Consider the following 22,820-nt stretch of genomic DNA (forward strand, 5'->3'; position numbering starts at 1 on the left):
TATCAACTTAACAACAAATAACAAACAATAATCAAGCCAGAATTATTTCGTTGCCCTCATGATTTTACACCCCCCCGTAGAACTCAGGTTAGCAATACTTATCTTCCTATGCATCTTCTGACAATACTTATCTTCCTATGCATCTTCTGCCAGGGCAAACTATATATAACACATAGAAGGTCAAAACCTGTTTTCTCATGGGAGGAGTGAGTCAAACAGTAAAAAATACCTCACACTTCCTTAAACATTCATTCTGCATGCTGCACTCAAATACAGAGCAATCTCTGACAGCTTAAGGTATGAAACCTCCTTTTTAACAATGCATCATGTATCCAAACAAAAAAAAAAAAAAAGAAAAAGAAAAAAATTAGAAATGTTTTGCAGGTGATATAGAGAAAAAAATACACCATACTGTAGAATAGTTAGCCTACTAAATAAAAGGGTAAATGCATCAGTTAAAACACAGCTGCCAGCTGAGACATCTGGCCAAGTGAACTAGTTTGATGAATGAGTTAGAATGATATAATCGGGAAAACTATGGACGATATTTTTCTGGCTGAATACATTCATTCAGGGACACTATCTTTTTAAATAAAAATAAAAAGTTGGTTCAAACACGGAAGTAGTCACGCTCTTCCTTATGCGTCTACCTTCAAAATAAAGGTGAGGGATTTTAAAACTAAATGATTCAAACTGTTGTCAGAAGAATCATGAACTGATATTGAAATGTGTGTCCTCTTTTACCTGTAGCAGCCAGGGGACTGACAATTAGCCAATCGGAGCAGTGTAAAACAGACAAATGGTTGGGTAAACGTGAATCTAGCTTGTTACTGCTACTGCTTGCCAAATAACTTAATATAATCATTTGCGTGTTGCAGGTGACAATTAGCAAACACAAATAGGAATGTAAGCTTAATTTACAGTTAAAGTGAAGCAATGTGAAACCATATCTCATATCTCATGACATTAAAACTATTCAAAGGCAGCCAAACATGGAACCTGGTGCTAAATAGTGACGCCCACAATAAACGTGATTGGGTGAGATATCCTGTGAACTTTCTTCACCCTCAGGAAAGGATTAAAAGTCCCTCCCTGCATTTCTTTCTTTCTTTCTTTCCTTTTTATGAGGGCATTAGACTTTAAACCTATAAACTATTGCTTGACCAGTACTGAATGTGTTCATTTGGATACTGATGTTTGAGTTTTAAAAAAATCCATAATATCAGCATATAAACAGTTTTAACAAAATGCACAAGAGACAATCATTTAAAAAAAAGGACTTCTTAAATTTGATTAGTAAAGGATTGTGATTTCCATTTTAGTCTCAAAATGCAAAGTGAAGTGCAAGTTTAGTCTTAATATTGAGAAAACAAATGAGAGATTACAAGTGAAAATAAATATGTATACAAAAATAAAACACAGCATCAGGGAAAGAATAAAAGCAAGCAAGGCAGCTGAAATCTTTAAAAACTGTGTGCTTATGGCAGTCAGCAGATGCAGCTGATATAATAAATGGGTGGAGATGGTTCTGTAGGGTTAAGGAAATCCAAACTTGGGTGTCCTCAGGGATTACTGGTGAGGAAAGGGGACCTTTTATTGCATGTCATGCACCGTGCTCACCACATTTCCTGTCTGTCTTCATTGTCAAATAAAAACAGTAAAGCAAAACCACATATATATATAAATATATTCTAAGCGTCCCAGACAGTTGCATTGACATTACAGTGATCCAAGGAATGGTATTATAGACTAAGGCTTAGCCTCAACTAACAGCCCAGCAGCCACATTTTGACCATGTTGATAAAGGGACGCTTTTCTGAGTGTGAAAAGGGCAATCCAGTAGAGTAGATGAGAATAGATGGGTGGTGGTGTTTTTGAGGTGTTTCACTTTGTTCTTTCTTGGGAATACTATTTTGCACTATGTATTGTTTAATTTGCTGAAAAACGAATTGCTGCTGGGAGCTGACTGGTGCTATGAAACTACATAATGTGTTAGCATGAGTAAGGTGTCGGTCATAAGCACATACCCATGCAGCCAGCCACATCATCAACATTGAGTATTTGCTGCCACCTACTGTCTTGAGGCTGTAATATTAGTGAACCGTGAATGCCTGCTGCTGCTTATGTACAGTATATGATAATAGAAAAAATAAATAATAATAATAATTAAAAATACTACTTAGTATAGATATTATCTTGAAAAGTAATGATTTTTGAGAAGACAGAATTGGTGAAGGTGTCATTGGGATTATTTGCACACATCTCATTACAGATGATGATGACAGAAGGTGCAGCAGGACGTTATGGTACCTCAGAAGCACCATCCTCCATGGCCCAAAAATACATAGTCAACTAATCAAACAAAACTGAGGTTTACTTCTAAGTGTAGATTTCATTCACTGTTAGAAGTTTGTTTTTATTGAACTAATTAAAACTTCAGTCATGCCTAATGCATACCATAGTCTCATTTTAACACCTCCTTCTCTTCTTCAAAATAAAAGCCTAACGTTGAAGGGCAGTCACTGAAAATATATTTTGGGAGTAACACATACAGTATAAGGCTTCATCTTTATTGCTGGGGTTTGGATTATTATTAGTTACTAAAATTAAATCAAAACCTGAGACAACTGGAGGTGTAAACTAAAATAACTGATCCAACCTGTTTTTTAAATTTGTATTCTGAAAATCTTCCTTAGTGTTCTATGACTACTAAACCTGAAAACCTGGCATGGCAAACCTCCCAACAGCTATTTCACAACTTCTTAACAAAGAAACTCTTGTTTTCATTCCTGTCATTCACTCCTATTCTGGTTCTACACATGCACTGTTCAAATATCTATTGTGTGCTATGAGACATGGCATTGCTCTTGCTTTCTCCGCCTTCCTTCGTCTGCCTGTGAGTTTTAAAAATGAGTTTCTGTATTTTTCTGATCAAGTTCAGAGTAAAGCAAGGCCTTGATGTTGCTATCTTTAATGAGCCAGAGTGTAGTCTGAGATCCTCAGATACCAGCAGATTTATCAACTTAACAACAAATAACAAACAATAATCAAGCCAGAATTATTTCATTGCCCTCATGATTTTACACCCCCCGTAGAACTCAGGTTAGCAATACTTATCTTCCTATGCATCTTCTGACAATACTTATCTTCCTATGCATCTTCTACCAGGGCAAACTATATATAACACATAGAAGGTCAAAACCTGTTTTCTCATGGGAGGAGTGAGTCAAAGAGTAAAAAATACCTCACACTTCCTTAAACATTCATTCTGCATGCTGCACTCAAATACAGAGCAATCTCTGACAGCTTAAGGTATGAAACCTCCTTTTTAACAATGCATCATGTATCCAAACAAAAAAAAAAAAAAAAATGAATAGAAATGTTTTGCAGGTGATGTAGAGGAAAAAAATACACCATACTGTAGAATAGTTAGCCTACTAAATAAAAGGGTAAATGCATCAGTTAAAACACAGCTGCCAGCTGAGACATCTGGCCAAGTGAACTAGTTTGATGAATGAGTTAGAATGATATAATCGGGAAAACTATGGACGATATTTTGCTGGCTGAATACATTCATTCAGGGACACTATCTTTTTAAATAAAAATAAAAAGTTGGTTCAAACACGGAAGTAGTCACGCTCTTCCTTATGCGTCTACCTTCAAAATAAAGGTGAGGGATTTTAAAACTAAATGATTCAAACTGTTGTCAGAAGAATCATGAACTGATATTGAAATGTGTGTCCTCTTTTACCTGTAGCAGCCAGGAGACTGGCAATTAGCCAATCGGAGCAGTGTAAAACAGACAAATGGTTGGGTAAACGTGAATCTAGCTTGTTACTGCTACTGCTTGCCAAATAACTTAATATAATCATTTGCGTGTTGCAGGTGACAATTAGCAAACACAAATAGGAATGTAAGCTTAATTTACAGTTAAAGTGAAGCAATGTGAAACCATATCTCATATCTCATGACATTAAAACTATTCAAAGGCAGCCAAACATGGAACCTGGTGCTAAATAGTGACGCCCACAATAAACGTGATTGGTTGAGATATCCTGTGAACTTTCTTCACCCTCAGGAAAGGATTAAAAGTCCCTCCCTGCATTTCTTTCTTTCTTTCTTTCTTTCCTTTTTATGAGGGCATTAGACTTTACACCTATAAACTATTGCTTGACCAGTACTGAATGTGTTCATTTGGATACTGATGTTTGAGTTTTAAAAAAATCCATAATATCAGCATATAAACAGTTTTAACAAAATGCACAAGAGACAATCATTTAAAAAAAAGGACTTCTTAAATTTGATTAGTAAAGGATTGTGATTTCCATTTTAGTCTCAAAATGCAAAGCTATGTTTGGTTTCCAATAATAATAATAATAATAAGAATAATAAGAATAATAATGATAATAATAATACACTTAACTCATACTTTTCAAAACAAAGTTACAATGTGCTTTACATGATTGAACCAGGATTAAAACTTTTCATAACTGCAATGAAACAATAACTCAACAACAATATAATATAATAACAATTATAAAGCGGATATGACAGAATTAAAATAAAAAGGTGTGTGTTATAAGTAATTCCAGAGGACACTGAAAAAGTTGCATTCAGCTGCGAGGTAGATTTGGGAAGCTTTTATTTTGAAACAAAAACTATACCGGAAGTCGTATTGTTATTGCCGTCGACGGAACTTCGCCATCATGTTTGTATCATGGATGTGTATCACTGCTGGTCTGTAGCTACATATTAGCTCAAGCAAATGCTCCAGTTTCTACCCACGTTGTTCTTCTTCCTCTGTAACCATGAACAGGACACAACTGAAGCGGTCCAGCATCTTGAGGATGGCTCTGGCCGGCTCGGAAACGATGGACCAGGACGGTTATGGAGAGACTTTCATACTCCGAGCGGTTCGAATAGCCACTGTGGTTGCACTGTACTGGTTTATTTCCATTACAATGGTGTTCCTTAATAATTACCTGCTGGACAACAAAGACTTGGACGCGCCGTTATTTGTCACGTTTTACCAGTGTTTGGTGACTGTCGGACTGTGCTGGGTCATGCAGCTGCTCTCCAAATTGTGCCCGGGTCTCATCGACTTCCCGTCGGTCAGATTCGACGTGAAGACGTCCCGGGAGGTGCTGCCGCTGTCCGTTGTGTTCATTGGCATGATCACCTTCAACAACCTGTGCCTGAAATATGTCGGAGTGGCCTTCTACACGGTCGGTCGTTCACTCAGCACAGTTTTCAATGTGCTCTTATCTTATGTTATCCTGAAACAAACTACATCATTCCAAGCCCTGATGTGCTGTGGCATTATATTAGGTATGTTAACTTCATTTCTTCCTATGAGGAGTATAGAGCAGTATTTTCTCTGTTAGTCAGATTCTGCATCTAGCAGGGTTTTTGACATTGTCGTAAATAGGTCAGCAGCTAAAAATACAATCTGCACTTAGTCGACACAGCCAGACGTATATCTTTACTTATGTTCTCATGCCCTTAGGCCAAAATGATATGGACACCAGAACATTGCACCCATTGATCATTGAACACCTCATTTCAAAACTTTGGACATTAGTATGCTGTTAAGGGAAGTTTCTCCAAAACTCTGAAACATGGCTGCAGGCATTCCCATTCAGGTTGGATACTGATGTTGGGCGATAAGGCCTGGCATTTTCCACACCAAATTCAGAACATGTTTTTTTTTTTTTAATAGAACTGGCAATGTCCATGAGGACATTGTGTAAAGATAGGAAAGGGCCTTCCCAAACTATTGCAAAAGCAAAATTGGCAGCGTGCTATTGTCTAAAACATTGTTTGTGCTGTAGCAGACAGATGTTTCTTATTTTCAGCTAAATGGCCCTAATCATAAAAAAACAGCCCAAAATCAAAAGTACACCTTTGTGGACAGAGTTGTCTGCTTACTTTCAGCCATATGTGGTATATCGTTTACATTTCATTTATCATGTAATTTAAAACCTAATTCACACCAGGCAAGAACTAACCCAAAACCTGTTACGAGTTGTATCATTTCCAAACTTTTTTATGGATTGTGGAGTCCTGCATTTGTGTTTCGTGAGCACCCTGATACATTCACGACATTTCCATTGTCAATTCATACCACTTGAGAATATTTTACAAAGTTGAGATATCACATCTGTCCTCCAACAACAATTGTTATTTCTCAACCAAACATGGCAAACATTCTCTGGCTTAAGTTTCTTAAATGTGACAGTTGGCTGTTTTTCTCAGATTCATTGCATTGTTTCATTTGCCATGATGTGAACATAATGTGGGTTTTGAAATTTGAGAATATGACTTTAGGGCATTTTTCTGACATAGACTCAACATGTTTTTGGAAATAAAAAGCTATATTTTTGCAGCCAAACTTTCAATCAGTATTTTAATTCTTGGCTGAAAAGTCAATAAATATAACAATTATTCGGTGCCACGACTTAGAAAATACTGGTAAGAAACATATTGAGATATTTTAGTGCTGGAATCCAGCTGACTGCGGCTTGGCTGCTCCCATTTTAAAAATGCTCTTTAGTGTACTGTGATGTTATAGTCTTGCATGTGTCCGTGTTTCTCAGGTGGATTCTGGCTTGGTGTGGACCAGGAAGGAATGGCGGGGTCCCTCTCCTGGTCAGGCGTCTTTTTTGGGGTGCTTGCCAGTGCTTTTGTCTCCATGAATGCCATCTACACCAAGAAGGTGATGCCAGCAGTGGACGGTAACATCTGGAAACTGTCTTACTACAACAACATTAATGCCTGCATCCTCTTCCTCCCATTCATTCTCATGTTTGGAGAGTTGGGCCATCTCTCTAGCTTCAGCCGCCTCACTGACCTCGGGTTCTGGGGCATGATGACACTCGGAGGAGTGTTTGGTTTCGCCATTGGATACGTCACAGGCCTCCAGATCAAGTATACCAGTCCACTTACGCACAATGTCTCAGGGACGGCAAAGGCCTGTGCACAGACTGTTATTGCGGTGGTGTACAACTCCTCCAGTAAAAGCATGCTGTGGTGGACCAGTAACATGATGGTTCTTTGTGGCTCATCAGCCTACACTTGGGTCAAAAGTCTAGAAATGAAGAAGATTCCATACAGAGACCCTCAGGACTCCGCCAAGGAAAAACTGCTGGCAGGGGAGAAAGGCAACATGGGAGTTTAGCCATTGTAATTAAGCTGGTAAACCCTGTTTTATCCATGTTGCGTGAGAATGTGAAATAATGTAACATATGACTGTTAGTGATTTAAGTGATACGTACATGGAATCAGTGATTTTGATTGGGTTTATTAGTCTTGTGGTTTTTTACAGTTTGACTTAAGGCTTGAAGGAATTTCTATTTCTATATATATATTTTATTTCATGTTGATTTGGGGCCTTTTTACAATTATTTTTAAAATGAAATGACTGAGAAATATAATAATGTGTCTTTTATGGTCTAGTGTACAAGTGAAGGGGAAAAAAAAAAGCTGTTTTTATTCACAGGGACTCAGATTGAGGGTATTGGCGTCATAGCAAACTAGAAACTTTTTTTTACAGCTACACGCCATTTCTATGAATGTATGTCAGTATCTTGTTATTTTTTTTATGATAGCCTCTGGCTAGGAACATGTCTGCTTTCTCAAATATGAACAAAGCCAAGACAGCCGGATCTGTAATATCCTGTAGTTTATAGAGGATACAACAGGCAAGGTAATCAGAAACCTCGTGTCAGTGGGACTGACACACAATAGGCTTTTATCTCCAAAGAAAACACTCCTTCAGTATACTGTTGCATTCACAAACTTGTGCACTATTGCTACAGTACACCATGTTTCTGAGCTGAGTCAAATTTTAAATTGTGAACATAGGCAATGGCATAAGGTCTATGAAAATATATTTGAGTTTCAAAACAAAAGACTGAAAGAGAGCCCTGTTTCAATTATTTACATGTCTCTCATGTGTCATGTGTTGTTCTTACGTGTATATCTTTACATGACAGAATAATGCACAATTGCACCACAACTGCGAAGTCTTTTTTTACACTTATACTTAACTTATGGTATAACATCTCTGGTACCTCTTTACCAGACTGAAAATGTTTAAGTGAACCATTGTCTGTATTCAAAACCAGCTTTTTAAAATGTCTTTTAAACCATTGTAACACATCAACTGAACAAAAACAGGGCACTTATTTAAAAGAGCATTAAAGATGGTGTACAATTCAACTGTTTTCAGGTTTTCCTGTTATAAAGGAAGATTGTGCTTTCACTGGTTATTTATATTTGTGAGTTTGATATTTTGGCACTCTTGTCAAATAAAATATATACAGTTTATAGACATATTTTGTGTCAATCTACATTCTCTAAATACATTTTAAATTTAGAGACTGTGCTATATCTTACAATTTCATGATGATACAGAATCAAAACAAATAGTCTGAGCTTTGACACTATTATCTTATACTTATGAAGAAAATATTTAAGCCATTAAACCAGCTTTTGTCTTTGCTCATGCCTGATGTGTGTGAGAAGTTAATGAAGCTCGTGGTCATGTGTTTTTTTGCCACATTGAGGCGAGACATTCACACACTGGGGGCCCTAAAAGGTATGTTGAGGAATCTACTGCAGGCCTAAAATCATCAAATCTCCACACAGACCACTATATCACATAAATGGAGAGCTGTCTGATGAGGTGAACATTGTAATTGTAATCAGAAGTTTATGTTTTATATGAAGACAGAAGAACATAAAAGTGACTGTAAAGTGAGAACATCGTTATTGTATTAATAAAGGTGAATATCCTTGGCCCTGCTGACATAAATACATAATGTATCACAAAATGAATATTTTTGTTGACAAATCTGTACTGATATAAGTTACTGTATATAACCAATCAAAATTTTAGGTAACCAGTAGCACCAGGAGCAAACAAGTACATTGTTGAAGATGGCTATGGCTATCTAACAGGGAACTTCCTTTTAAGGATTTACCATTAGAAAATATGAATTTATTTTAAAACAGCGGTGCTAGATTCCTGTAGGACAATTCATTCTCTGCATTTAACCCGTCCTAAGTATTAGGAGCAGTGGGCAGCCACTGTGCAGTGCTCAGGGACCAACTCTAGTTCTAAGCCAGTGCTTTGGTCAAGGGCACAGACAAGATAATTAACCTAACACACTGGGAAACCATTGTAGTCTCTTTTGGATTTGCAGTAATCCAGATGCCTGCTGGCAAAGACACTCACAGATAAGTGCACGTTACAACTGCTGCAGAACTTAATATATATCTGTCTTCATAATACTTGCCGCTTCTATGAGCTTATTTAGGCTGATAAGATGTGTTTCAGTGAGAGGTCTCCTCTGTGTGTCACTATTGCCAATGTGCTTGGTTGTTTTCAGCATGGTTGGAGGTGAGGAAGGTCAGTGGATGTTGGAGCTCGCCTGGATGAGAGTCTCCGGGCTCCAAATGGAATATTTCTCAGAGCAACAGGGGGGCTAAAAATAGCTGACAGAGCACCATGGGTAATTACACGAACCAAAAAACACTGGTCTCTGATGTCAAGAACTCATTTCAACAGCGAAGTTGGCCTTGTGACACCAATGAAAGTTTTATAACTGTGTCATCATGTGAAATACATAATCCCCCATCCCTCATCTTTCTCTCTCATGTCTGGTGAGGTCAGGTTTAACATGACAAGAGGAGGCAAAATCTTCAACAATGATTGACAGTTCAAAGGCTGCAAGAATCATAAGTAGTCCCTCATGTTTCTTTATATGTGTCAGCTCAAAGTGGTGGTCAAAATGTGGTTGCCACTTTGTTGATCTTAGAGTTAATTACTGCTGGGATGTTTTCAGTTAAAATCATGACTACAGTTGTTGTGTGTAGACACACATTCTTCCCATGCAATGAGAGTTGCATACTTTATATTAGTTATATTATTTCATGTAGTTTATCGTCCTCAGCCTCATAATTAAGCATCTTAAACCTGCATTAATTGCTTTTTTATTTTTTTATGTATGTATATGTATTTTTAGTGTGATTCAAAATATGATCATAGTTTGTCAGCCATGCCTGCTGTATATTCAGGGTAAAAACAAATTAATTGATGTTGACTTGTGGGCTTGAAAGTGGGACATTATAATTATTTCAAAACGTATTCCGGTTGAAATAATAATATCCACCGTAAGTCTGCTGCTTTGTATAAATGCCATTCGCACTAATTACAGCTTTCTTTATTTGACACATTTGCAATTTTCACATATTTATTCCCCATTCCTCCAGCATATTTGCTCACACTCACAAGCTGGACAGATTTTCACACCGGCTGCCCAGCACCAAATGACCTACAGATAAAAACAAGCTTGTGAAGAAAAGTCAAATACCTAGCAAGCTCAGATCAGATACATATACTTTATAGATTTTCACTGGTGGATACCAAACCAAGAGAGTTAATATTGAACTTTTTGTTGTTTCATATCTGCTGGCCATTATTTGTTAATGTGTAAGGCAATATTATGTCAAGGATGTATCACAGTCAACTTATTATGGAAATGTTCTGCCCTCTAGTGGTTAAAAATCTATAAATGCAGCTTTAAAAGAAAAGTTTAGAAGGGCAGACTTTGGTTATTATTCAAGCACCTGGGCGTATCGTCACTCTCCTGAAGCTATGTATCTCCAAAGTACCAACTATTAATGGGCTAAAGCAGCCCTACAATACATTTTGTAGGTAATCCAGTCGGTAAATGGTTTAGCTGAAGAAGTAGGAAAAATGTATTGGATCATAAAGGAACAATTAATCCTTCATGATGGTTTTCATCAGGACATTGATGATATATATGATATGAAGATATGTACAATTTACGTAATGTAGATCACTATTAATATATGTGTATACCAACATTCTCAAAACAAAGAAAGAAGAGTATTGGTAAGCCAAAAATCCCAGAGTCTCTCAATCCTCTCTGCTAAATATTCATTTTGCAATCTCATCCTTAGTAATATCATATAATGAAAATATCAGATATCCCACAAAGTAACATTCAAAAGTCCGTATAAACAGCAAACAACAGTTGAAGTTATGTAGTATTGCAAGCCTCAATCTGTCTGCTTACAGCCTGCTTTAATGGAGAAGAAATGAGAACAGGTATCAAAACATGGAAACTCCAGAGTAAAAGCTTAGGTAATGGAAAAGCAACCTTGGTCATGAAATGGGCTGTGACGATCCTGTCAGCCTCATTCCTCCAGGCAGATCTATGGCAACTGACATCATAAACATGTCGGGGGGAGGACATCTGTTATCTGTCTTCCAAGAAGTTTTTAAATTGTCTGGCAAGACAGCTGGTGTATGATGAAGCATCAGTAAACACATTTGGCTTGATGCACCTGCAGATATGTTTTTTTTTTTTTTACATGGCTTTTGAAGTGTTTGGAAAAAAGAATGATTTTGAATATCTAACTTGCAGTTTTGGTGAAATTCACCTCTATTCTTTGAAACCTCTCTCAGATGGAATTTTTTTCTCTGGACTTTCTTCACTGTTTTCCTCATTAGCATGTCTTTATTCCCTCAAATGCACTTTCCACTCCCTTTGCCAGTAAGTATTTTCCCCCTGTTACTACTCAGCGTGCAGCACTCATTCTAGACTCAAGACTCAACTCGACACGAGAGCAGGAAAACAGGAACTAGTTGCAGACCTAACACTGATTTGAGCTGGTTAATTTCAAAGCAAATGCAAGCTTTCACAAAGGAAAACATCATGGAAGGAAAGGGTTAAGGACCTCTGTCCATTATGCTGAGATGGGAGAATTCATCATCCATCGTTACATCATATTTTTGAGCAGACAGGAAGATCTGTAGATAACTCCGAGCTGGTGCTACTTTCTTGGAACCTCTTTGGAAGTTTATTGCTGTGAACTTAGCAGCCAACATGCTCACTTTCCTCACAAGGAAAGTGCCCATGCCCACTTCTCTGGACCCCATATTCTACTACCTCCTCTTAAATCTCTGGTTTTGTGTAACAGCTTGGCCTCACGGTAAGTAAAAAGCATTCTTTGCTGATCTGATTGACGGTTGACAGAATATTGGAGAATCTTTATATCCTGTGGCCAATCCTTTGTGAAAATGTTGCTAACTTTTAACAAGAACTAAGCCTGTTGGCTTACTGCTGACTAACTGTGGAGCTATTCATGACGATGAGTCACTTCTGCTGCTAAAACTTGTCCCTTCAGACTGTATGTGTCTCACTGAAATAACTCATAACTTCTGCTGGTATAGAGCCATTTCCCTTCCCAATTAGTGTAGATATTGGACATATCAGTGAGATTTCAATATCTGGGAGGCTTTTACATTTCATTTAGCACATAAATCCATAACTATTGATGGGTAGAATTATGTGATGATGACAATTGGCTGAGTCCATTTTCACTGCTCCATATTATTTTGATTATGTTTGAAAGAAAACAAAAAACAAAAACTGCCATCTTCAGTTGGATTTTGGGACATATTTCTACCTGATGCATCATTGTGGGTGAAAGCTCACAAGGTATAGTATGGCAGCTTAAGGTCTCAGATACGGTTCACAAACAGTATACAGACCAGCTTGGCTTGATAGCATCATCTGCCACGAAATCACCTGCCAAGACAGACTTCACACCTCAGAAGTTTGTCCAGTCATCATGAAATGTTGAGCGTGTGTTGTACAAGAAAAGTCGGATCTGTATCATCACACAATTATCTATTAAGTTTGATGTCTTTTGTTTTTGTTCCACACCTCTGACAGGGGACAACTGCCCAAGCTCTGAGTGGAGCGTCATGTGTCGTCCATGTTGTGAGTACCAGTTGATCCAGTGTCGGTGTCCCTCAGAAGGGTCGAGGGTAGGCTACACTGTTCCCTGCTGCCGCAATGCTCTGGATCAGTGTGACCCCTGTATCTTTCATCCAGGTACACTCTCATTGTTGCTTAGAGACATTATTTTGTCCGTAATCTGCCTGGTGCTTATTTTGTCTCCTGTTCTGTTATTGCTGCTCACACTACCCACCCAGTTCTTCTTCTGTTTATTCCAAAGAAGAATCTGCTGCTGTCAGAGACACAAAATACTTAATTTCCGGTCGATTTATCTTTTTTATCTTTTTTTTAATCAATTTTACTGCATATAATCTTTGCATATATATATTTTCTTTTTGCTTTTACAAGTACACTAAAGGGTACTACAATAAACAAAAAAGCTATTAGATAGGGTGTTCATATTATTTAATCATATGATATTACTATTCAGTATTAAGTTGAACTTATTTCTGCTTTTGTCCTTGTCAGGCTGCAGTCTGTTTGAGAACTGTAAAACATGCCACAATGGAACATGGAAAGCCAATGACGACTTCTTTGTCAATGGAAAGTATTGTAGAGAGTGTCGCCAAGGCTGGAGTGGAGGGGACTGTAAAAGTGAGTTTGACCTTGAGCCTCCCTTTTGTTTAGTTTTTTGTCACTGACATTTTCTTCTTCTTACATTCGCCAGTATAGTGTTACCTGGCTAGTCACCATATTATATGATTAGTCTGACAATGTTCTAGTAAATTTCACTACCACAACCACTTCTGAATGAGTAATTCCTCTTGAAAACCTGATTTCATGTAGTGGTACTGTTTGTAAATATTTGCAGCATTTGTAAACATTGCATATATTTTTTATTTTTTAGAAATTATAAGCTCATTATAAGTTAAGGAAATGTTAATTTAATTTGTGGAACAAAGAATTTAGGGTGTTATCATGATCAAGACTGTGTTCCAAGTTTGTAATACACCATAAGGACACTTGGTGGCGACAACGCTTTTTGTTTAGGTTTCTGCCAAGGTACAACTACAGTCAACTGCTAATAATCTAGTTTTAGTTTCTGTAAATATTGAAATATTGATCAGATATATGATCCTGTTTTTCTTTTTCTTTTGAAATCATTATTGTCAGCACTGTACTACAGCAGTTACCATACCCATATCATTTAAATCAAATGTGTACTGGTAAAGCAACACTGTACTATTAATAGAGGAAAGAAAGGAACTTTACCTGTTTGCCATTCCTGTTATTCACTCTCATTATATTTTTCCATTCATTATTTGTCATGGCCCAGGGGAAATTGCCACTTGGATGCCATTCTGTCATGTGCTGTCAGTTTGATATGCACAAGGGAAGGCATTGAGCCATTATGCAACTTCTGTTGTCCTACACAACCTGTTCAGTCTGTATAGGTGTACATGGCCAAATTAAATAGGCTGCATGGTTTTATAATGCTTTGCTAGGCAGTGCATACAAAAGGGTTTTGTTCATTTTAAAATATGCTAAAATCCTAAAACCTTTAACAATTAAATAGAAAAACCCAAACCCTAATTTCAGCCCTCATCCTGGTCTCTTTTAGTAGCAAGAACTGACAGAAATCAATTTGTAGAATTTCAAATATCTCCTTTTGCTTTTTTAGTCATCTGAAGAAAACACATGCCAGCATGACTACCAGCATGATGTTTATAATCATGGTTATTGAAGTGGCTTATTGGATCGCGTAATCTCCTATTTTTTTTTTTTTAATTATCTGCCCTCTTACACAGCATGCCACATTACTGGTCCTGCTTAGAACAGTAATAAATGTTCAGTGCTACCATGAAAACACACATTTGATGAGAATGTGAATTTAATAAGTAAAAGTAATCACAGTTCTCTCGTGGGTAGCATGTGGTGGTGTCATTCAGCGGTCTCAGGGTCACATTGCCCTGGAGAGCTACCCAACAAACGCCCGATGTGAATGGACAGTTCAAGTGGAGAGGGACAGCAAGATCGAGCTGAGGTGGGTAACTTATTTCAAAGCTTTCATGTGCATGGAACAAATATGGAAAGTAGCCAATATCTGAAACAAAAAAAAGGACAGTTTTTATTTGTAAAGGTACAAGTGATAATTTTAGTGGCTTCAGGTAATAAATTGTGAGAAAAGCAATTGTTTATTGCCTATGTTATCATTAATAAAATGGTTGAGAGTAGTATTGAGTAAGGATTTATTAAGTCAAGGCAAGGTTTACTAGAGTGATAAATTTAGCTGTATCAGTGTGACCAGTATAAGACAACCTGTGACAGCTTTTATTCAGTGCAGTTAACTCAGAAATCTGCTTTTTGAAACAAGCCTAAGGCATACTTCACCTCAATTTGCAATTTGCCAAATAGAAGACCAACTCTGTCACTGTCAGCTGGTGTTGAAGCAAACAGTTGAGAAAAGGTTTGTACTCTTAAATTTAGTCAGAAATGTGTGTCACGTGTGTATAGCCAAAAGTTCTATCTCATAGAAAAAATGTCTACACAGTGATAAAAAAGTGGAAGAGACAGATGCAAAAAGAGTGAAATTATTCCAATATGTGAAGAAATGTGACGAAGAAGTGAACGTTAAAGTTATAGGACCATCACAACTGGCAAACCTCTGCTGACGTTGAGGTGAAAGCAGAGTGGATAGCCCTGTATGAGCACCTAGAAGATTAGGATTTTGAATTGGATTGAAAAATCAATTAAACATAACTTCTCTTTGGATATGCTGCAGGTTTTCACAGCTCAGTCTGGAGTCTGACCATAACTGCGGTTATGACTATGTTGAGGTGCGTGATGGCCACAGTCTGAGCTCCCCTGTGTTTGGCCGGTTTTGTGGGGACCAGCTGCCTCCTCCAATAAAAAGCTCTGGGAATTTCTTGCACATCCTGTTCACCTCAGATGGCTACAACAACTTTGATGGCTTTGTTCTTACTTTTCAGGAGAGTTCAGGCAGGTACAACCATTGTTATTAATGTGAATGCTGCTTTGCCTCAGTCCATAGCAGCATTGTTGGACTCAATAACATTATAATGCATTGTGGTTCACACGCTCAGCTGATGCATTGTGTGAGGTGGAATCCAAATAAAATGACTAATAATGTATCAGTTTAATATATATTCACAATATGCTGTATGTATTTAGTTCAGATAAATATATCATGAATACATGACAAGAAAGATACTCTGTGCTGCTACTCTGCTACATGCTTCACCTCTCTCTGTTTGCATGCACTCTATTTGTTCCTTACCTTTTTCTTTTATTCTGCTGTAGTTGTGCAGTCTCCTATGCAGGGCAGTAATGCAAGACGGACAGTCAGCGACACACATTTGTCATACTCATCCCTCTCCATTTGCCCTCTTTGAAGCAAGTTATGCATCCAACTTGCATCTCATTTAGCCAGTCTTTTCTCTCCTGGAAATTAAATCTTCCTGGCTCCTGAACATATAGTGGTACATCGTCATCATCATCATCATTATTATTAGTAATTTCTACTAGTATAGTTTTTGCTATTGTTGTTGCTGTGTATCTCAGTCTCTGTCTTTCTCTCTTTACTAAAAACCTAAAACTTGTGGGTTCCCTAAGAGCACTGTCCTAGGGTCATTTTTACATATGCTAATGGTTTAAAAGCAGCTTGTGTGCTCTCTTTCTTCATCCAGACAAATACAAGTATCATCTCAAAGATAAAATTTCAGTCACAAATATGTTGACCATTGAGATGCAAGTATTTAAAACTGCCTCTCATTTAGGGAAATTAAAGGCCATCCTTTGTTGGAGCTCAAGTAAGACAATGCCCAGGATTGTTAGTTAAGACGGTTTTGACTGTAATTTTGGTTCAAGTATTTTGCTTTCATTGGAGGCTATGACAAATAAAATGCTAAGCTAAATTTGTCAAAAGTCAACTCAATTCTTAGCCACAAAAACAGCCCCGCTAGATAGATAAACCTCATGGGTTGGGCTTTAGTGTGTGTTTGGCAATACTGCCCCCTCTGGTAGACCAGTTCCCCTCAGCGTATCAAAAAAAAAGCCTCATTACCTCCCCACACACACCACAACCTTTTTAAAATCTAAAATAATTATCAAAATTAAGTTCGGTCTCACTAGAAAACTTTAAACAATGCACCACCTGGTTGCTTATCCTATGATGGTTTAAATCTCATCAGGTATTGATATAATTCAGCAGCAAGAGGTAACTCATCTAATGTATGACTTTTAAAGCAAAAATACATATTTACATAGCACACCATAGCAACCATGTTTGTAAATTTAATGAACTGTAACATTTTAACACTTGGGTATCTTTATTCAGTTTAGCTGCTGGTTCAGTGGGTGTTTGTCTTTCATTTATCACCAGAACATTTCTCAATAGTTTCAGGCATCAAGAATCCAGTGTGTTCACTCCCAGAGCAACCAGAGAATGGATATTTGCTGCCTGTACATGGTCCAAAGGAGGAGCTTGTAGCTGTAAACTACCGGTGCCATTCAACTTTCACACTGATCGGCTCCCAGCAGAGGAACTGTCTGCCTAATGGCACATGGAGTGGCACTGTTCCCAAATGTGTAAAAGGTACCTTTTCACCAGGTCTTCATGTCTGTTGTTTGTACAATATAAAAGCAATATAATACTCTTATCTGAGGAGTTTTCTTGTTCAAATACATACTCATATAGGCCAAACAAGCAGAGTCCAGTGCTCCCCTCCACCCAAATTGCTCAATGGCTACCACAGATCTGTTCCTGACCGAGCTGGAGGTGCAGAGACAATCGAGTTTTTCTGCAAAAAGTCCTACATGCTGAGTGGAAACCACCAGAGTACCTGCTTCTCTAATGGCTCCTGGAGTGGCAGGCTGCCCAAGTGTGTGAGAGGTAGCTGTTTTCAAAAACAGATTAAAGTTGGGAACACACTGTTACACACAAAGTAGCATATTTTTCTACTGTATTACTATGTGAGGACAGCAAAAATGTTTCCAACATACAGTTAGTCTTGCTATTTGTTTTTCTGACTAATGTATGCAGAAATCTACACAACATGTGAATAAGTAACAATTTAGCAATTAGAACACTGCGATCAGTGTGTCATTAGTTTGCATCAGGAATGGTTTCTTTATAATAAATGTGTGTTACTTTTATTTTCTGCACATAATTTTTCCTATTTACACTGAATAACTTACCCTCATGCTCACGATTATTCATGTTACTGATTCTTAATTTTCCTCTACAGCATGTCGAGAGCCCAGAGTGTCAGGACTTGTGCGACAAAGTGTTGTGAAACCACATCTGATATCAAGGTAGCCACTAAGACACTATATGCATTGATTAATGTTTGCTATTTTGGTGGTGGATGTAGCTCACATTGGTAACAGTATTCCCTCATTAAGTTATTCAAGTGCGGATAAGAAACTATAACGACAAACTTTTTTATTTCAACAGAGAGAATCCAGACCAAAGACTCCAATTCTCATCCAGGTACAACATGCACGATTTGTTGTCAGCTGGTTTTATTCCACTTACATTCGACAAACAGTCAAACAAAGATGACACCGCCTTTGTGGAGCTTCCTCGTGGCTTTCATCCAGTCTACACAAGCATTGAGTACAAGTGTGCCTCCCCGCTGTACCACCACACAGGAAGCTCCCGACGCACCTGTCTGAAGACTGGCAGATGGAGTGGACGCCATGTTTCCTGCTCACCAGGTGAGAGCAGCTGCAGTGTACACCCAGCCAACAGAAATGTATGTTTATTCTAACAAATGATGAATTTGAATTAAATATTGCTGCTAAAAAGGCATGAGTTGGTCTGGTTTTTACTAATACCTTATGGTGGCTTATGCTAGAAAATGTGAGTAAAAAATATTATACAAATTTTGCTTGGTAAGTTAAGCAGCATTATATTGCTGATTTTATGACTCTTGAGTGTTAAAGTTCATTCTTGACCTTGGGAACAGAAGTTTGACCAACATGTCTTGGTCCAGTAAAATTCAGGAGGCTCTATTGGCAGAAATGGAATATATGGTAATATTCATAGGTATGTTTTCATTAGTGTATAATCACCTGAATATAGGAATTGTTGTGTTTTCATTACCTTAGAATGATACATTAATATCTACAGACGCCACAGGTCTCCTTCTATGTAGTAAGCCATGTTTAACCACCATGTTTCTACAGTAGCCAGAAAGGACAAACCAAACACTGGCTCAAGATAGGGGCGTTTGCATTTTTTTGTTAGATGCCACTAAATCATACAGACTGGACCTTTTGAGACCAGATTATTTTCTATTTTCTACATGTACTACCTCTCACTTGTGACCACAGTGGCTGTTGTTCAGCAACATTTACATATGCTCACTTTAAAGAAATAGTTTTGGGAAATCCACTCATTCTCTGTCTTGCAGAGAGTTAGATGAAAAGATTGATTTCACTCTCAATCTTTAAATATGCTTGGTAAATATGAAGCTAGAGCCAGCCGCCGACTAGCTTAGCTTAGCATAAAGACTGAAAACAGGGGAAAACAGCTAGCCTTTCTCTTTTCAAAACTTGTGTTCTCATCAAACTTTCTGCAAGAAAACAAAAAGGCTGATTTTTCAATAGGTCAAACTACTCCTTTAAATGCCCGACACCCCCATTGTCCATTCGGGTCAAGCAGGAGTCTGCTATTGTGCATGTTGGCTTCTTTTTAGAGCCAGTTTCTTATGAAATCATATTTTTTGACACGCTGTTTCTCTCTCTCTCTCTCTCCCTGACTGTTATCTTCCCACAGTGTGTGGCAAATTCGACACTTTCAGTCTACACAACCTCAAAGACACTCAGTGGCCGTGGCATGCAGCCATCTATATCCGATCGCCTCCTGATCATACTGCCAGCACCCAAAGGCCCCGTGGATTAACCACATCTATCCAGCAGGGGGCCTCAGAGGAGTCCACATTCTGGTACCTGGCCTGCAGCGGGGCTCTACTCACCCAGCATAGTGTCCTGGTGCCAGCTCAGTGTGTGGTAGACAAGGACATGCAGCAGACCCTTCACCCAGCACAAGTGAAGGTTGTCATAGGCATGCGGTACCAGACATCCAAGGATCGGCCAAAAAGCCTGCACCACCTCAGGGTACAACACAGTTTATTAGTCAGAGTCCATCAGGTTTTTTATATTTTCTTAATCGTTTTGCTTTTGTTAGATGAGTTTGTAGTCTTCCACACAAAATACCATGTAAAGTCACATTATTTATCAGCAAGCATGAATCTATCTAGACATCTTGTTAACATTAATTTGCATTAAGATACTAAGGTTAAAAAAGTTTAAAGGCTTAAACTTTTCTTAAATTTTGAGGTTTGTCAATAGAATTTAAATTACTTCATATTTTTTTAACTGAAATATTAATTTAAATGGTGGTAAAACATTGGTTGTTGGGTTGCAATGGCATTTGATTTTCATTGTAAGATGGCCATCTCAGAAAGGTGTATTACACACATATTATTATCATTAGTTACAATTACCCTTAAAGGAACAATAATAAGAAAATTTACACAGTATGCTAACCATGTCAGTGTCAATTTTCATACCATGGTATCAGTTTCCCCTAATAACCCTAATTGGCTGGATAGATACAAAGCTTTTTAACCTTTTTTATCCTATTTTAATCCTAGAAGCTTACATTTATTTTCACATGAAAACTACCAAAACCATGCTTATTATAGTATTACAATGGTTTTAAATCTTTTCATTTTCAGGTCAGAGAGCGCACAAAAGTTTCCCATGACTGAAAAATATACCAAACAGCAGATGCATGATAAAGTATTAAGCAAGGAATCTTCATTAAATAGATATAATCCTCTGGATAGGTTCTTGTTTGTAAATGGTACTGGAAGAAATCCTTTGGCATTTTGATGTGCATTTTAAGCTTTACCCAGATACAACTATATTTGACTTGGATTTGAAATATTTGCGCATCTTGGCGCATATTATCTGATCTTGACAGATATTCCAAAAACAACAAAACATGGCACATTATTTGTGGAATCAGGCTGTCTCAGGTATTCTAACTTAAAGTCATTTAATTTCACTCTTTCTCTCTTTCTGTCTCAGCAGGTTTCAGACATTTTAGTCCATCCAAACTTTTACTTTGCACCAGACTCCGATGTGGCTGTACTCAAGCTAAAAGACAAGGCCAAGATTAGTGAGAGTGTGTTGCCAGTGTGTCTACCCAAAGTGCAAGGAGGAGAGGTGACAGCGCAGGAGGCTTACACTGCGAGGTGGATTTTACCAAACGATTACAGCCACCTGAGCCGCTACACTCCCTTAAGCCAGACGAAACTTGTTGAGTTGGACGATGTTTCGCAATGCGAAAGAGAATTTGCTCAAGGAGGAGCACACACCACACTGATTGGTGACAATACACTGTGTGTCATTAGGAAGCCGTCCAGTCTTCAAAGCCCTTGTCCCAGCATTGTTCCAGGCATCACAACCGTGGCAGCTGTGATTTCATCCACAAGTGGTATCTTGTCAGGACACGAAGGGACTCAGGGAGTCTCCAGCACACACTGGGAGCTTCTTGGTTTAGAGAGTTTCAGCTATAAAGAAAATAATTGCCACCAACATACTTACACAGTTCAGATACGAATAGCCAACTTTCGAGACTGGATAGAGAAAAACATGTAGATTTTCTTTCTCAAAATGCCTCAACTTAACTCTCTTAAATGGTCATTTATTTCCAGTTTTGTAAATCTCACAGTTGGTGGAAATGGTGGAGATGGAGAAGACAGAGAGAACACAACATTTGCTGTGATCATTTTGTGTCAATATCATATAAAGTGAGATATGTTGGCACCCTACCTGTATCTTTTATGTGTGCATGTTATTGTTCTGTATTTTGGCTACCCCCACTTCAAACAACTCAATGTGAGTTAGTTGAGATACACACCCACATACTAATGATGTTTGAATGTCACCATGTGTTTGTGAGATGCATTTTTTAGAATTAAATTTGGAAAATAAAAATGGTTCTTCTCTAGATGCCATTTTGAGTCTTTGATGCTCAGTAGTGTCAAGCTTTTTTTACATTTACTGACATCTTTAGGCACTGTGTGCTTCTAGATGTCTCCAGACCCACGCTTAAAACCAAAAATGAGTTTACCAGCATCATCAGGTCAGATTTGTTTTTATTTTGTCATTCATTTTCTGCTGTATTGTTTGTGCTTTATTCCTGTGTTTCATTCCATGTAACAGCACTTTGTAACTTTTGCTTGAATATTAAGCTACTATTGCTATTATGAACTAACTAATAATATAATAAGAAACTTAAATACATTCCAAAGCCAAATCTAAAAGGTGCTTTAGAGGTCCTGTCTCCAGCTCCAAGTCTCTGACCTCTGACTATCTCTGACTGGAGATAAACATTTTCTAAGAAGGATAAGTCGTTAGCAGCAACGTAAGGCACGTGTGCAAATGTGCATATGTTTATTTTCTGCAAAGTTTATATCAGGACATTTGTTATTCAGCTTGCATGCACAGTTTCCAATTCCAAATGTGCATATTTTATTTGTCTATTAAGAAGCACCAACATTAAAACAGCCTATCATTTATAATGCAATGAGACATTCATTTCCCTTATTTGCATGCTTTTCCAAGCTATGCTTGTGGGCACGTGCATGGCTGTACACCGCGTACAGACTGCATGTTCATCTGTTACAGTAAATATGCACAGTACCTGTGTGTCTGTGGTGTGTTTGCATGTGAGGTTATGCGTTCGTGAGTTTCTCTGCAGACTCTCCAACATGTGCTGTCATTGAGAAACACACTGAGAGGATTTGCTAAACTTAGCTCTTACTCCTGAGACGCAGACTCTCTGCGGCTTTGTGCAGGACACCTTTTAAGCCCGGCCAATTAAACAATGAGTAGCTCAGTAGTCTGTCTTTGCAGCTTGCAAACTCAATGGCAAGAAAAAAAAGAAACTGATGATTGTATTTCAACTATGAACAAAATGACATCAGTGACTCTACTGCGCATCCA

The 22,820-nt window shown here is 37.9% G+C and overlaps 2 protein-coding genes across 5 annotated transcripts; both read left to right on the top strand.

Moving 5' to 3' along the window:
• Nucleotides 1–228: 228 nt before the first annotated feature.
• slc35c1 (solute carrier family 35 member C1) lies at nucleotides 229–8,220 on the top strand. Of its 3 annotated transcripts, none has more exons than XM_051378939.1 (3): nucleotides 229–297; nucleotides 4,817–5,328; nucleotides 6,597–8,220. In XM_051378939.1, the coding sequence occupies exons 2-3, from the start codon at nucleotides 4,848–4,850 to the stop codon at nucleotides 7,175–7,177; spliced, it is 1,062 nt and encodes a 353-aa protein (XP_051234899.1). In that variant the 5' UTR covers nucleotides 229–297; nucleotides 4,817–4,847; the 3' UTR covers nucleotides 7,178–8,220. The 3 variants fall into 3 exon arrangements, with proteins under 3 accessions (XP_051234899.1, XP_051234900.1, XP_051234898.1); XM_051378940.1 differs by lacking the exon at nucleotides 229–297 and adding an exon at nucleotides 3,244–3,312; XM_051378938.1 differs by lacking the exon at nucleotides 229–297 and having other exon boundaries at nucleotides 4,434–5,328.
• A 3,388-nt stretch (nucleotides 8,221–11,608) lies between these two features.
• On the top strand, nucleotides 11,609–21,824 carry pamr1a (peptidase domain containing associated with muscle regeneration 1a). 2 transcript variants are annotated; one of them, XM_051378912.1, is made up of 11 exons: nucleotides 11,609–12,024; nucleotides 12,771–12,932; nucleotides 13,305–13,430; nucleotides 14,706–14,820; nucleotides 15,559–15,776; nucleotides 17,194–17,391; nucleotides 17,494–17,688; nucleotides 18,044–18,110; nucleotides 18,253–18,515; nucleotides 19,579–19,919; nucleotides 20,898–21,824. In XM_051378912.1, the coding sequence occupies exons 1-11, from the start codon at nucleotides 11,919–11,921 to the stop codon at nucleotides 21,468–21,470; spliced, it is 2,364 nt and encodes a 787-aa protein (XP_051234872.1). In that variant the 5' UTR covers nucleotides 11,609–11,918; the 3' UTR covers nucleotides 21,471–21,824. The 2 variants fall into 2 exon arrangements, with proteins under 2 accessions (XP_051234872.1, XP_051234873.1); XM_051378913.1 differs by having other exon boundaries at nucleotides 11,611–12,024; nucleotides 20,901–21,824.
• The last annotated feature ends 996 nt before the right edge of the window (nucleotides 21,825–22,820 follow it).

Source organism: Dicentrarchus labrax, unplaced genomic scaffold (assembly GCF_905237075.1).
Source record: "Dicentrarchus labrax unplaced genomic scaffold, dlabrax2021, whole genome shotgun sequence".
Taxonomy (NCBI): Eukaryota; Metazoa; Chordata; class Actinopteri; family Moronidae; genus Dicentrarchus; species Dicentrarchus labrax.